General features: G+C 58.5%; 1 protein-coding gene and 1 long non-coding RNA gene across 12 annotated transcripts in view; one reads left to right on the forward strand and one right to left on the reverse strand.

Moving 5' to 3' along the window:
* CFAP46 (cilia and flagella associated protein 46) overlaps positions 1 to 12,927 on the reverse strand; it is a 95,897-nt gene that overhangs the window by 9,147 nt on the left and 73,823 nt on the right. For 6 of the 11 annotated variants that reach the window (XM_070781157.1, XM_070781156.1, XM_070781153.1 and 3 more), the window contains exons 41-50: positions 12,650 to 12,838; positions 11,214 to 11,345; positions 10,947 to 11,126; positions 10,353 to 10,523; positions 5,786 to 5,883; positions 5,314 to 5,390; positions 4,517 to 4,647; positions 4,213 to 4,340; positions 3,392 to 3,471; positions 2,684 to 2,845 (exon numbers count right to left, since the gene is read on the reverse strand). In XM_070781157.1, the coding sequence (XP_070637258.1) occupies positions 2,684 to 2,845; positions 3,392 to 3,471; positions 4,213 to 4,340; positions 4,517 to 4,647; positions 5,314 to 5,390; positions 5,786 to 5,883; positions 10,353 to 10,523; positions 10,947 to 11,126; positions 11,214 to 11,345; positions 12,650 to 12,838 (1,348 nt within the window). Of the gene's footprint in view, positions 1 to 2,683; positions 2,846 to 2,926; positions 3,472 to 4,212; positions 4,341 to 4,516; positions 4,648 to 5,313; positions 5,391 to 5,785; positions 5,884 to 10,352; positions 10,524 to 10,946; positions 11,127 to 11,213; positions 11,346 to 12,649; positions 12,839 to 12,927 lie in introns of those variants that run through there. The other 5 variants (XM_070781152.1, XR_011564359.1, XR_011564358.1 and 2 more) reach the window with 5 other exon arrangements.
* On the forward strand, positions 6,053 to 9,997 carry LOC109553178 (uncharacterized). The gene is made up of 2 exons (XR_002179980.2): positions 6,053 to 7,483; positions 8,122 to 9,997. It is a non-coding gene; the product is annotated as an uncharacterized lncRNA (long non-coding RNA).

The following is a 12,927-nucleotide window of genomic DNA, read 5'->3' on the forward strand; positions in this document are numbered from 1 at the left end:
GTCATAACTTTTCTTCCAAGGAGTAAGCGTCTTTTAATTTCATGGCTGCAGTCACCATCTGCAGTGATTTTGGAACCCCAAAAAATAAAGTCTGTCACTGTTTCCCCATCTATTTGCCGTGAAGTGATGGGACCGGATGCCATGATCTTCGTTTTCTGAATGTTGAACTTTAAGCCAACTTTCTCACTCTCCTCTTTCACTCTCATCAAGAGGCTCTTTAGTTCTTTTTCACTTTCTGCCATAAGGGTGGTGTCATCTGCATATCTGAGGTTATTGATTTTCTCCTGGCAATCTTGATTCCAGCTTGTGCTTCATCCAGTCCAGCACTTCGCATGATGTACTCTACATATAAGTTAAATAAGCAGGGTGACAATACACAGCCTTAACGTACTCCTTTTCCTATTTGGAACCAGTCTGGTGTCCCATGTCCAGTTGCTTCCTAACCTGCATACAGATTTCTCAAGAGGCAGGTCAGGTGGTCTGGTATTTCCATCTCTTTAACAATTTTCCAGAGTTTGTTGTGATCCACACAGTCAAAGGCTTTAGCATAGTCAATAAAGGAACTCTCTTGGTTTTTCAATGATCCAACAGATGTTGGCAATTTAATCTCTGGTTCCTCTGCCTTTTCTAAATCCAGCTTGAACATCTGGAAGTTCACATACTGTTGAAGGCTGGCTTGGAGAATTTTGAGCATTACTTTGCTAACATGTGAGATGAGTGCAGTTGTGCGGGAGTTTGAGCATTCTTTGGCATTGCCTTTCTTAGGGACTGGAATGAAAACTGACCTCTTCTAGTCCTGGGGCCACTGCTGAGTTGTCCAAATTTGCTGGCATATTGAGTGCAGCCCTTTCACAGCCTCATCTTTTAGGATTTGAAAGAGCTCAACTGGAATTCCATCACCTCCACTAGCTTTGTTCGTAGTGATGCTTCCTAAGGCCCACTTGACTTCGCATTCCAGGATGTGAAGGTCTGCCTCTAGGTGAGTGATCACACCATCACGATTATCTGGGTCGTGAAGATCTTTTTTGTATAGTTCTTCTGTGTATTCTCGCCACCTCTTCTTGGCTCTTTTCCCCTTGGCTGCTTGCAAAATACTCCACCACTGGTTTTAATCACTCACTACAATGGCCCCTTTGTAGCGTTCTTTGTTTCTTGTGTTTGAGATTCTCTGAACTTGGGTCTGCAAGACTGCAGTTTTCATGAAATCTGGGGGGAAAGCTGGTGATTATGCACTCACATAATCCCCAGAGCAAGCTCCTCTGCAGGCACATCCAGTTGCTGGACCTTGCCCGGCAGCTCACTGCTGCTCTGTTCTCCACAGTGTTTTCATTGTGTTTTTTCCCCAGTTTGCTTTTTCAATCTCTTCAAGCTCACTAGGCTTCCCTCCTGCCATGCCAGGCTGCAGTAACGCTGCCCAGGGCATGTCTCTCCTCAGCAGAAGCTCAGTTCGGGTCCATTTCACGTCTTGCCCGTCTCTGCTCACCGCACTCCCCCTCCCACCACCTCCCGACACGCGGGCCGCAGGTCAGGGCCTGCCTAACGGTCTGCTGGCTGACTGCCACTTGTGTCATGTCTGCTTCTGCTTTTGACGGACTTTTCTTTAGGGGTCTTTGAAAGCAGGTACTTTTTGATTGGATGTCAGACATTTCAATTTTTACCTTGTTGGGTCCTGGATATTTTTTTAATTTTGAAATTAAATTTAATTTTTACTTTTAAAAAAAATTTTGAAACCTTATTTTGAGATGCAGTTAAGCTACCTGGAAACAGTTTGATGCCTTGAGGCATATTTCAGCTCTGGCGGCAGGACTGAAGCCGGTTCCCCTGGCAGAGGCTTGGCCCCTGTGCCTGATGCCGAGAGCCATGAGCTCTTGTGTTTCCACACACACCTGGCTAACTGGCTTGCAGCTGGGGATGGAGGGGACCCTCTGCGTGTCTCTCCTCCCAGGATCGCATGTGTCCCCAGCCCCACTCTGCTCACCTTGGGGAGACCGCTGGGCTCTGCCTGAGCCCCCCTCACCTGTGCAGCCTGAGACTCTTTCCAGGCGGAAAGCTGGGGCTCACCTGCCTGTTTCCCCCCTTGGGGGTTGCTGGGCCCACTGCCTGGTTGCCAGTATCTGAAAACTGGTGCTTCATGTATTTTCCTCTGGGTGTTCGTTGTTTCAGCTGGAAGGGCATATCTGGTCTCTTTCACTTTATCTTGGGTGAAAATAAAAGTCCAATCTCTTTGTTTTTAATGTTGTGTGACATTTATCGCAGTGAAACATACCTGGAAACCACAGGGCACGAATGGGCAGCCTGGAGAGTGTTCACACGCCCTGCACGCTCATGGAGCACAGTATGACCACACCCGGCTCCCCCTGCGCCCAGGCCAAGCCAGGCCTCCCGGTCGTCTCCCTTGCTGCCTCTCACCATCTAACCGATGACCAACTATATCGTTAGCTGGTGAACACCAGTCCCCTCCTTAGAGACAGAAGTTTGTGAGGCCAGGAGGGAAGTTAGGGTCCTGCCTGGGGTACATTGGCAGCTGTCAGAGCACTGGCTCATGGACGTGCTCCCTAAACACTTCCAAATGCGCCAGGGTCTCGAAAAGCATGGCAACTTAGATAACTGCCTTTTCACAAGAGTTACACTCTCTTATCGTGAAAAGCCATCTACGCATTTCAGGTGTCCACCGGGCTCTCACCTGGCTCCTCTCTGCGGAGGCGATTGCACAGCATCTGGAGAGAAAACTCCCGTGACAGCGAGGAGACCAGCCCGTCGTCGAACACGGAGAGCCCTTCCAGCGGCAGCTCCAGCAGATCCCTGTCTGCGATCAGGATGACGTCATCTGCGACCTCGGGTTGCACTGTGGCAGGGGGGACGCAGCTGCTACCGCCCACTGGAGGCACAGACCCCTGCCCCTCACACCCCCACCCCCACCCCGCGAGGGACTTAGGGAGGAGGCTGAACTGGGCACAGTCAGGACCTGGACACAGCCCGGGTGGGGGGACAGCATGTCCTCTGTGGTGCCAAGGGCCGCCCACGCTCCATGGGCACTCCTGAAGCAGGTGCTGGAGCCTCGGCTCCTCCCACCAGGGAGCCCCTTCAGGGACAGGCAGTTGCGCTAGCCCCCCTCCCCGAGGACTGTCCGGAGGGGACCGTGGCCACCGGGGCAGCTCCGTTAGAGGACGGGTAGTGCTGCTCCCGGGACCCCGCAGCCACCCCAGCCGTCGGCCCCCGAGGGTGACGGTGGCGTCGCCATGGTCTCTGCCCCTCGGCCTGCCCAGGCGGGCTCCTGAGGGCGGGGTGGGCAGCGGGGGGTTGCACGTGGCCCACCAGGGCACCGATCAGCGCCGTGCGGAGTGGTTTCTGCCGGCCTCCGTCCCGCAGGCCGGGCCCCAGGCCCGCTCACCCTGGGACAGGGACGCTCTCCTCGCCTTGTCTTTGCCCTTCGTTTTCCCAGGATCTGCCACGACCGTGGGGATCGGTGCTCTGAAAGCAAAGGCACAGGTTCAGGTTGAAAAAACCCATGAGCACCACTGAGAGGGGCAGTGAGTCCTCGGGCGGCACGTCTCCAGGGCAGCATCAGGGCATGAGGCTCCCCAGGCTCCCTGCTGGGGGCCTGTCTCCCGAGACCAGGGCGTGGACATGAGCACATTGGAATCAGGACACTCTGACCTGCTGGCCAATCAGGGAGTCCATGCGCTGACCCCTCCAGCTTCCTTCCCCCCAAACCCAGATCCACGGGGCCGGGCCCTTTGCCAGGCTCTCCCCTCCCACCACACTCAGACTAGAGGACAGCAGGGCTCCGCGTGGCAGTGACGTCCCCCAGAAAAGGTCTGGGGTGGGGCCAGACTTCCCCCCGACAGCAGGTGGGCAGAGCCCAGCTTCTGTCTCCGAGGGCCTGTGCTCTCTCCAGGTCAGTCCGCCGCCCAATTCCGCACAGAAAGAAGCCCGGGGCTGCGGCCTCAGAGTCCCCAAGAGGACACGGCTCTGCCTGCCCCCACGCCCACAGCCAGCCGCTCAGCTAGCCGCGGGGCTCAGGGGTGGAGGCTGAGCTGGCTTTCGCACGGAGCCCCCTGCCCGCCCACCCTCGCCCTGGGCGTCACACTGCTTGGGACCTGTGCACACCTGTGGGGACAGAGGGACGCCGTGCCCCTCCACCCCCAGGGTTCCAGCAGTCTGGCTGGAACTCGGTGCCTGAACCCCTTGGGAGGCAGCCCTGGGCAGTACCTGGGCTCCGGGGGGCAGCTGAGCAGTGGGAACAATGGCTGCAGGTACTGCTCCATGGACTTCAAGACCGCCTCGAACCTCGGCAGCGCACGGTCCTCCCCCATCGGGTGCACGCCTTCCGACTCCTCCTCAACCCAAACAACCGCGGAGGTCAGAAGGTGTCAGAGGGGACCCCGCCCCAGGCGGCCAGAGGGAAGGGGCCAGACCCTGTAGGCGACCCCCAGGAAAGGCCCGCTCAGAGCCAGGGCACCCCAGCCCGCAGCACTGCTCTGGTCCCCGCCCTACCCATGGGCTCAGGTCTCACCAGGCCAGTGCTCAGGGCCACGTCCCCACTGTAGGCCTCGGCCTGGGCCTGCTCCCGGAACTGCTGGACCCTGGCCAGCAGGCGGGAGAAGTCGGCGGGGCTCACGGCCACCCGAGCCACCTTGCAGGAGCCTGCGGAGACAGAGGCACGTCCCCACACTGGGCCTCGCAGACTGCCCTTCAGGCCGAGAGCACTGCGGACGGAGCCCTGTGCACCACCAGACTTGATGGGGGGTGGCAAGCTAAAGGCAAAGCTTTGTGACCTTCCCCAGGAGTCAGCGCCAGAACCCCGCTGGAGGGGGGACGGCCAGAGAGGTTGGGAAGGAAGGCGGACAGAAACTTGGCCTCTGCAGTGTGCCAAGACTGCTCTGCAGACACAGTGAGGGGCCAGCAGGGAACAGGGAGTCGGTCCCCCGGCAGGGGACAGGTGGGTGGTATCACTCCTGTTGACGTTCAGGAGCGGGGACAGGCCCTCGGGGCACCAGGAAGTAGCCAGGGGGTCCTGGGACAGAGCAAATGGCTCTCTATCTGTGCTTGTAAATGAATGGGCAGGTGGAATGAAGTGCTGAGGCTGAGGAAGGAGCTGGAGAGGGAATGTTGGGGGGGTATCCCCAGTGGGAGGCACACGGGCCAGGCTCGGCTGCTTCCACCTGATGCCCCCTCCCTACCTGGGAAAGATGCCTGGATGGGGGCTGGCAACCTGGGGAGGGGGGCGGTGGAGAAGTCTCGGGTCTCTGTGTGTCCCGCCCTCCCAGGGACACCCCACTCCACAGAGGACGGCGCTGTGGCACGACTCACGCCCTGTCTGCAGTGTTCTGCCCTTGGCGGCAGGGATGGAGTTGGGTTTGTCGTAGGAGGCGCCGTACAGATGGGTCCTGTTGGCGGGACGGGTGGGGTCCCAGAGGAGCCCAGAAGAGGCGGACTCTGTGCCACCCCCCGGACATGAGGCCCTTCCTTGAACCTCAGACAAGTCAGGACACTGGGTCACACAGCACCCCACCCCCCGCCCTGCTACCCAAGGCCGGCAGACCAGGGGTTCTGCTGCACTTCAACCGTGCCCTTTAGGCCAGGGCTGTGTGCTGGCAGGACGCGGCACTGTGCCCAGCCCCCCGCCGTCATACCCGTCAGCCTGGGCACCCTGGCAGAGGGACGGTCCACCCACCCCATCCCAACGGGCGGCCCACCCTGGCCGGTGCCGTGTCCACAGCGACCGCCGGAGCAGGAGGCAGGGTCCTGGGGAGCAGCTGGGGGACAGGGGAGAAGGCCTCACCCGTCCCTGCTGTGGTGCAGAAAGACGATCCGCATCGTGGGGGGAATGTCATTCAAGAGGTTAAAGTGCTGTTCGGTGACCCAGAGGTTTTGCCAAGCCTGCGGGTGACACTCGGGGTCAGTCCGGGCCGGCGGCCGCCGCCAGGGGGCAGCAGAGGCACGCGGACCTCGCCGCGGGCACCGCCGGGAAGACACGGACCCAGCGCCGCGGAGGGCCCGGCGGCCCCGCCCCTCCGCTCCCCGCGGCGCCTCCCCCAACCCCCAGCAGACACAGGCCCGGAGGCCCGCAGTCTCCCAGCCGGTAGGTGGTGCGGTTCAGCCCCTCTCCTGCGGGTCTGCAGCAGGAGCCACAGGCAGCCCGCAGACCACCCCCACAGAGGAGCCGCTCACACCCTCTCCCCACTTGCTGATGAAATGAGCTTCAGGTTTGCAGCGACTGACCAGTGTGCACACTCAGGTCCACGGCAGGGGGCGCGGGGAACGCCTGTTCCAGCGGAGCAGACGGATCGAAGCAGGGGGAGACCGTGCGCCCCAGTCTGGGGCATGGGTTACAGGGGCCAGACCGCCTCCGCTCCAGCGGCCACGCCCAGCGTCCGGGGCCCCTCCAGGCTGGCACCCGTGGCAGCTGACCCTGGTGCCCTTTTCGCCTGCAGTGTCCCACGGGGGAGCCACAGCCTCTCATCCGCCTGTGGCCAGTGGGCACTAATACCGCTGTGACGCCTGTCCTTGGGACCACAGCCCGCAGGGAACTGTGACGTCTGTCCTTGGGGACCACAGCCCGCAGGGAGTTGCTGAGTTGAACTCACTTCCCAAGGGGCCACGTGCGGGGACCCTACCCCCACCCCCACCGGGGCCCCCTCCTCTTCAGCCCTGGGTGCTTTCCGCCCCTCTGGTGGGCGTCCAGTAGCACTTGGGCAGGGTTTTAAGTTTTGCGTTTCTCTGATGACCAGTGAAACGTTTTAAAAGTTTACTGGCCGTTTGGGTATCTTCTGTGACAGTCCAGCCTTGTGAATTTCCTCTATTGGAAGCTCAGTCTTTCTCTTCCCGAGAGCGGGCCACCTCTTTTCTCCACACAGGATTCCAGCTCCCGGTCACTCCGGGAGCGTGCTGGACCTCTGAGCTCCGCCTTTGACTCCTGGGCTGTGGTTCTGATGAACAAAGGTTCTTCACGTCCGTGCAGTGCAGTGTGTAGTAAGTACCTCCTTCCTGGTGATGAGGAGGCTCGTCTCCGAAGGCATCGTCCTCGAGCTCCGCTGTGTCACCTTCTCAGGGGGCTGCACCGTCCCCTCCCCGCCCAAGTGTCGCCCTCGACGTGCGTCAGGCGTGTGCAGCGGGCCTGTTCCTGGCCTTTCTCTGTGGTCTCTTCCGCCGCTTCAAGCAGGTCCTGCTATTTTGTTTCGGAAGCTGGCACTTCCTTACATCCCCCAGACGCGGCTGCCTCTCTGCTTAGTCAGTTCTTTTTGAATTTGCCTTAGAGACGTTTGTGGTTTTGGGGGTAGAGACCATATGTCTTTTATTAGATTTTCCTTAGGTGTTTGATTGGCTTTGATGTCACTGAAAACGGTTATTCAGACACTGTCGCTGCTTGTAACTGGCGTGCGGAGACGCAGTCACGGCACAGCCGTCAGTCATGGCCTCCCGCCGTCTGCATGTTGCGTCTCAGAGATGCTGACTTTCGAGGCCCACGATCACGCTGACTGTGAGTACAGTTTTACTTCTCCCTTTTCAATGCTTCTGCCCTTTATTCCTTTTTCTAGTCTAACTGTTCCATTGAATAGAAGTGTGATAGCTTTCTTGTGTCATTTCAACTCTAGGAGAAAAGTTTTCAGAATTTTTCTGAAAATTAATGTATAGTATGATCTTTGCTGTAGAGTTTTAAAGGTATTCTTTATCAAGTTAAGGAAATTATCTTCTCAGTAACATGGAAACATACATTACCATATGTAAGCCACAGAGCCAGTGGGAACTGCTTCGTGACTCAGCCAACTCACACCCGGCTGGGTCACCACCCAGAGGGGTGGGTGGGGAGGGAGGGGGCGGGGCAGGGGTAAACCCCTGGCCGATTCATGTTGGTGTTTGGTAGAAACCAGCACAACGCCGTAAGGCAATCACCCTTCAATTAAAAATAAATAAAATGATCTCCTATCTTGATTTTTTGAAATCACGGGCTGGTGTTGAATTTTGACAGTTTTTCTGCATCTATCATCTTGATAGATTTTATGGGCCTTATGATTGTCTCCTTTTCCTCCTGTTAATACGGTGGACTATACTGAACGAGTTAAAATACTGGACTGCATGGTGCACAGCATCTGATCCTCCTTCGTTATCCCTTCACAGTCGCTGGGCCTTCGGGCTGATGCTTTGTGTCCACGGCGGTAAGAGATTTTCCCCGCATGTGAGGTCCTCGCTGGGCCTTCAGTACGGAGGCTCGTGGGGCCTGATGCTTTGTGTCCACGGCGGTAGGAGATTTTCCCCGCATGTGAGGGCCTCGCTGGGCCTTCAGTACGGAGGCTCGTGGGGCCTGATGCTTTGTGTCCACGGCGGTAGGAGATTTTCCCCGCATGTGAGGTCCTCGCTGGGCCTTCAGTATGGAGGCTCGTGGGGCCTCTCAAGAGTCAGGGGGTGTTCCTCTTGCTCCTGATCCCTGAAGGATCATTTCTTCCTTCAGTGTTTGGGGGAATTTGTTGGTGAAGCCAACTGGGTCTGGGACTGTCTTTGTGATGGTGTTAAGGCTTCACTTCTTGAAGAGAGATTAAGTTATTCAGATTTTCTATTGTCAGCTTTGGTAGGTTATGTTTTTTGAGGAATTTGTCCATTTCATTCAAATTGTCAAATTTACTAGAGTAAGGTTATAAAAACAGTCTTACTAGTTTTTCGATGTCTGAAGGATCTCATGATGTCATATCACCTATCCTGAAATTTCTGTCTTTTCCTCGTCAGGTCCTCCTAAGTGCCTATCAGTTTTACTATTGGCAGTCTGCCCCGGGAACCCATTGCTGTTACTGATCTCCTCTGCCGGAGGCGTGATTTACTTTCATGGTTTCTGTTGTTCTGTCTCTCAGTTGTTTTCCTTTTTTCTTAAATGTCTTTATTCTAGCTTCTTGAAATCAAAGTTTAAATCAGTTTTTTAAGGCTTTCTTTTTGTACTCGAGGGTGTATTTTTCCCTAAACCCTGTTTTAGACAAGGCTCCTAGGTTTTCATATATAGTGTTTTCATTCTTTAAGTCAATTTAAAGTATTTTGTAAATTCCATTGTCATTTCTTCTCTGACCAATTGATGATGATAGACATACTGTTTAATTTCAAGGAAATTGCGTTTATTTTTACGTGTATCTTTTAGTTATTGATTTATGTTTTAATTTCCTTGTGGTTAGAAAACAAACTCTGAGTGATTTCAGCACTTGGCGTCTGCTGAGGCATCCAGCGGCCAGGGACGGTCCGCTTGGTAGAGGTTCCGCACACACCTGGGGGGGCAGGTGCGCCTGCTCCTTCCTGGCTCCTCGTTCCATGAACGTCGGGCCACGTCTGTGCAGGCCTCCTGCACTCGGGGACGTTCTCGCACACTTCTGCAGGTTGCTGCCGATTCATCTTCTCTTTCTACCAGCAACTGCCAGGATGGGTCCAGCTCCCCACGGAGCCGAGGATCTGTCTGCGGCTCCGTCTGAGTCGGTTCTGTTCACACATTTGAAGCTGTGCCACCGGTGCTCACGGGCTGGGGACGTGGATCCCCGCTGACTGGCCGCTGGGGCGTCCTCTCCAGTACCGTGTCTCAGCAGAAGACTGCCGGGCTTTCAACTGATGAGTTTTCCCAGGGTTTACAGACTGCCTCTCACCTCCTCCAGGCTGGCCCTGCCCTGCAGGAGGGGGGGTTCCTGTCCCTGGGTCATGGCAGGGCTCTTGGCCTGGAGACATTTCTGGGGTGTCACGCGGGAAGGCACTGGAGGCCAGGGCTGCCGTAACACCCCCGGCACACACAGGACGGCCGTGCGCAGAGAGCCATCCCATCCCTGCTGGTCAGAAGGAGAAAGGCAGCCTGGATCGAGGGGTGCGAGGTCTGCCCACACCAGCGGCCATGGAAGCCCCACAGAGGAGGAGGGTGGGCTTGACCAGAGTGTTCTGGCCTGTTCTCTGTATTCAATTTCATCAAGTTTAATTTCTTTAAGTCTCCAATTCATACTTGCTAGTCCAAATAAAAAGGAGGTTCTATTAGCTACCATGCTCTGCAAATTTCTTCCAGAATTAAATTCTAAGACTTGGCGGAATATAAAACATTTCCTCAAACACAGCATGAACTGAAATGGACCCCCCTAGAGCCCCATCCTCCCGATGGTCCTTCACGACCATCGCAAGCCTGGGTGTCTGTACTGTGAGTTTGCAGAGTCCAGCCAATGCTGAAGGTGAGCTGCTCTCCCCACTGGGCCCATGAGAAGCTGCAGCTCAGAGATGGGGAGTGGGTCTCCCAGAACCATACAGCAAGCGGGAGGCAGGGCCGGGATCTGCACCTGGTCCGAGGGCATCTGCAGAGCTGCGGGGCGGGGTAGGCTCAAGGGTGGCCTCGGCTGGTTTACCTTGGATATGGCGGCCAGTCTCTGCTCCACGCTGGCACACAGGTTGGTGGATGTCCTCTCCTGGCGTCTCAGCCTGTCCTGGAGCTGCAGCAGCGCAGCCAGCTGTGAGCTGCTGGTGTTGGCCGTGGCGGCGAGCAGGACATCGCGCATCCTCTCGGAGGCCGAGCAGCTCTGAAACAGACCGCTGAGGCTGCCATGGGGGTTCGGGCAATGTCCGTGGCAGGTGGGCACCCAGGCGCTCCTCCAGGTGGCTGGCACAGCCTAGAGGCCGGGCGAGGCGGCCTTCACCGCTGAGCCCGCGGGCCTACCGGCTCAGGACGCAGGGAGGAGAGCGCTCTGCTCTCCCGAACCCCAGAAACACAAGCCTGGGGGCTTCCGCTGCTCGTGCGCCCACAGGAACTGCGATGGGGGGCCGGGCCCCCTTCTCCAGGTACCTGGGGTGCCTCCTCCAATGAGCACTGTCCTTAAAGCGGAGCCCAGTCGCATCCTGGTGGGTGGGGCCGCCAGCAGAGGGAGCACCGGGGTCTTGGGGGGGCCTCCCTCTCCCCAGTGGCCAAGGGGGACCTTGCAGAAGGGGACCAGAGCAGAGCACACCTGAGACAGAGCAAGGAACTGGCAGGCGGTCGCGGGCTCCAGGATGCCCATGCACTCCACCATCTCCAGGCTGGCGGCCGCGGCGATGTCCAGGAGGTTGCTGCCCAGGGCCCCGTGCAGGCACTGCAGCAGCACCTCGGACGCCTGGGCCAGGTACTGCTGGGCCAGCACCACCCTCCTCTGCGGGGGGAGCTCAGACTCAGGTGGGCTCTGCGGGCCGGGCGGCCTGGGGCTCGGAGGCCTGGGGCTGGGCAGGGGCCGGCGTACCCTCTGATCCCAGCCCTTCCTCTGCTCCTCTGGGGTGGCCCTGAAGGACGGCAGTTCACTGTAGGGCCCTTCATGTTCCAGGTCCTCCTGGTTGACCTCCAGACCCCTGAGGCTGCTCAGCTCAGCGGCTCCCTGCGGAGGACACCCCTCCAGTCAGTGCCTGGGGCAGTGTGGATACGCATCTCGGCAGGACTCCTGGGTGAGGGGCGTGGCAGGCCAGCTGCAGCCCATCCTTCGCTGATTTAGGTGACCGGTGGGGGCCTGGCAGAGAAGCTGGCACCTAGCAGGTGCCACAGGGAGGAGCCTTGGCATGCCCGTGGGGTGGCCTTCTGTGCTGTGCCCCTTCAGGCTCCGCAAATCCCCTCCCTCGAGCACCAGGCCTGGGGGAGCTGGGTGCCCATCTGCCCCAGGGGCCCAGGGGCCAAGGCTCCTCTTGTCTCCTCTGCAGGACAAGGTACCCTGAAGGGGTCCTCGGGAGGCCAGAGGGACCTGCTTGGGGGGCAGCGGGCCCAGGAGACTCAGGTTGGGGGAGCCCTGGGTCTGCGGGGATAAGACAGAGGCGGGTAGCCCCTCTGAGTGGGCGTGTGGTGAGCGCAGCTTCCTTGACGGATGCCCGCTCACGAGGTGCCACATGTCTGGTCCGTATCTACCTGACTCAGAACTACCTTTTCAGGTGCTCAGTGCATACCGGTTGAATGCAGGGCCACAATGCCACCAATTCCCCCAAACGTGAGTCACGTCTCAGGACCCGGAGACCCGGACAGCTGCCACTGAGCCGACCCCAGGGCTGTGCACCCGGCCAGGTCCCTGGGGCCGGCCTGGCTGCACCTGGGCCGGTGCCTTCTGGCATCTACAGAGGCGTTTAGGATGACGACCAGGAGCTCCCATGGTGGCGGCTGTCACCAGAATCCCTTCCTAGGGGCAGGGGCTTCCTCAGGGGCACCAGGCCTGCAGGGCAACCTGGCAGGGGTGGGTACTGGAGAGAAGAGGGCAGTCCTGGGTGCATTGGCGCGGCTGTCGGGAGGAGGGCTTCCCTGGACCGTGTGGGTGGGTGGGGGCGGGGAGTGAGGGGTAGCAGCAAGAGTGGGCAGGACCGATCCCTGGGTAGGGCAGGGACCCGGTCCTCAGGCACAGAGCTGCTGGGGTGGGGGAGGCGCCAGGAACCACCGCCCGGGGACACCCCCATTTGGAGCGGGGGTGGGATGCTCCACATAGGACAGCCTGTCCTGCTTGCCCCTTCTCCCCCTCGAATTCTTCCTCCGGGGGTCAGGCCTTTGGCCTGCCTTTTCCTCCCTCCACAGCCCACACCATGCTTCTTGACTCCAGAGAATTCAAGGCCTGTTTTCTACCCCAGTTATTACAAAGATCCAGTGAGCTCTGAATATATTTTTGTTTTTTGGGCCTAAGCGGTCAGTCTGGGAGCCAGCAGAACGCACCCAGAGGCTCTCCTCCCAGGAGCAGGCGGGCAGCAGGAGGTCCCAGTTCTCAGCCAGCAGGTGCAGCGCCTTCCCGGCCAGGCCCAGGAGCCGCGGGTGAGGCTCCTCGCACTCCGTGCTCAGCGACTGCAGGCTCCCCAGCTGCGCCAGCACCACGTGCGCCAGGCAGTGCTTCAGGTTGAACCACTTCTTCAGGGACACAAACCACCTCAGTCAACAAGGGCCACCGCTGCTGCCCACCCAGGCCCCACCCTCCAACAGCCCTGCCATGTGGCGAG

This window comes from Bos indicus, chromosome 26 (genome assembly GCF_029378745.1).
Source record: "Bos indicus isolate NIAB-ARS_2022 breed Sahiwal x Tharparkar chromosome 26, NIAB-ARS_B.indTharparkar_mat_pri_1.0, whole genome shotgun sequence".
NCBI lineage: Eukaryota > Metazoa > Chordata > Mammalia > Artiodactyla > Bovidae > Bos > Bos indicus.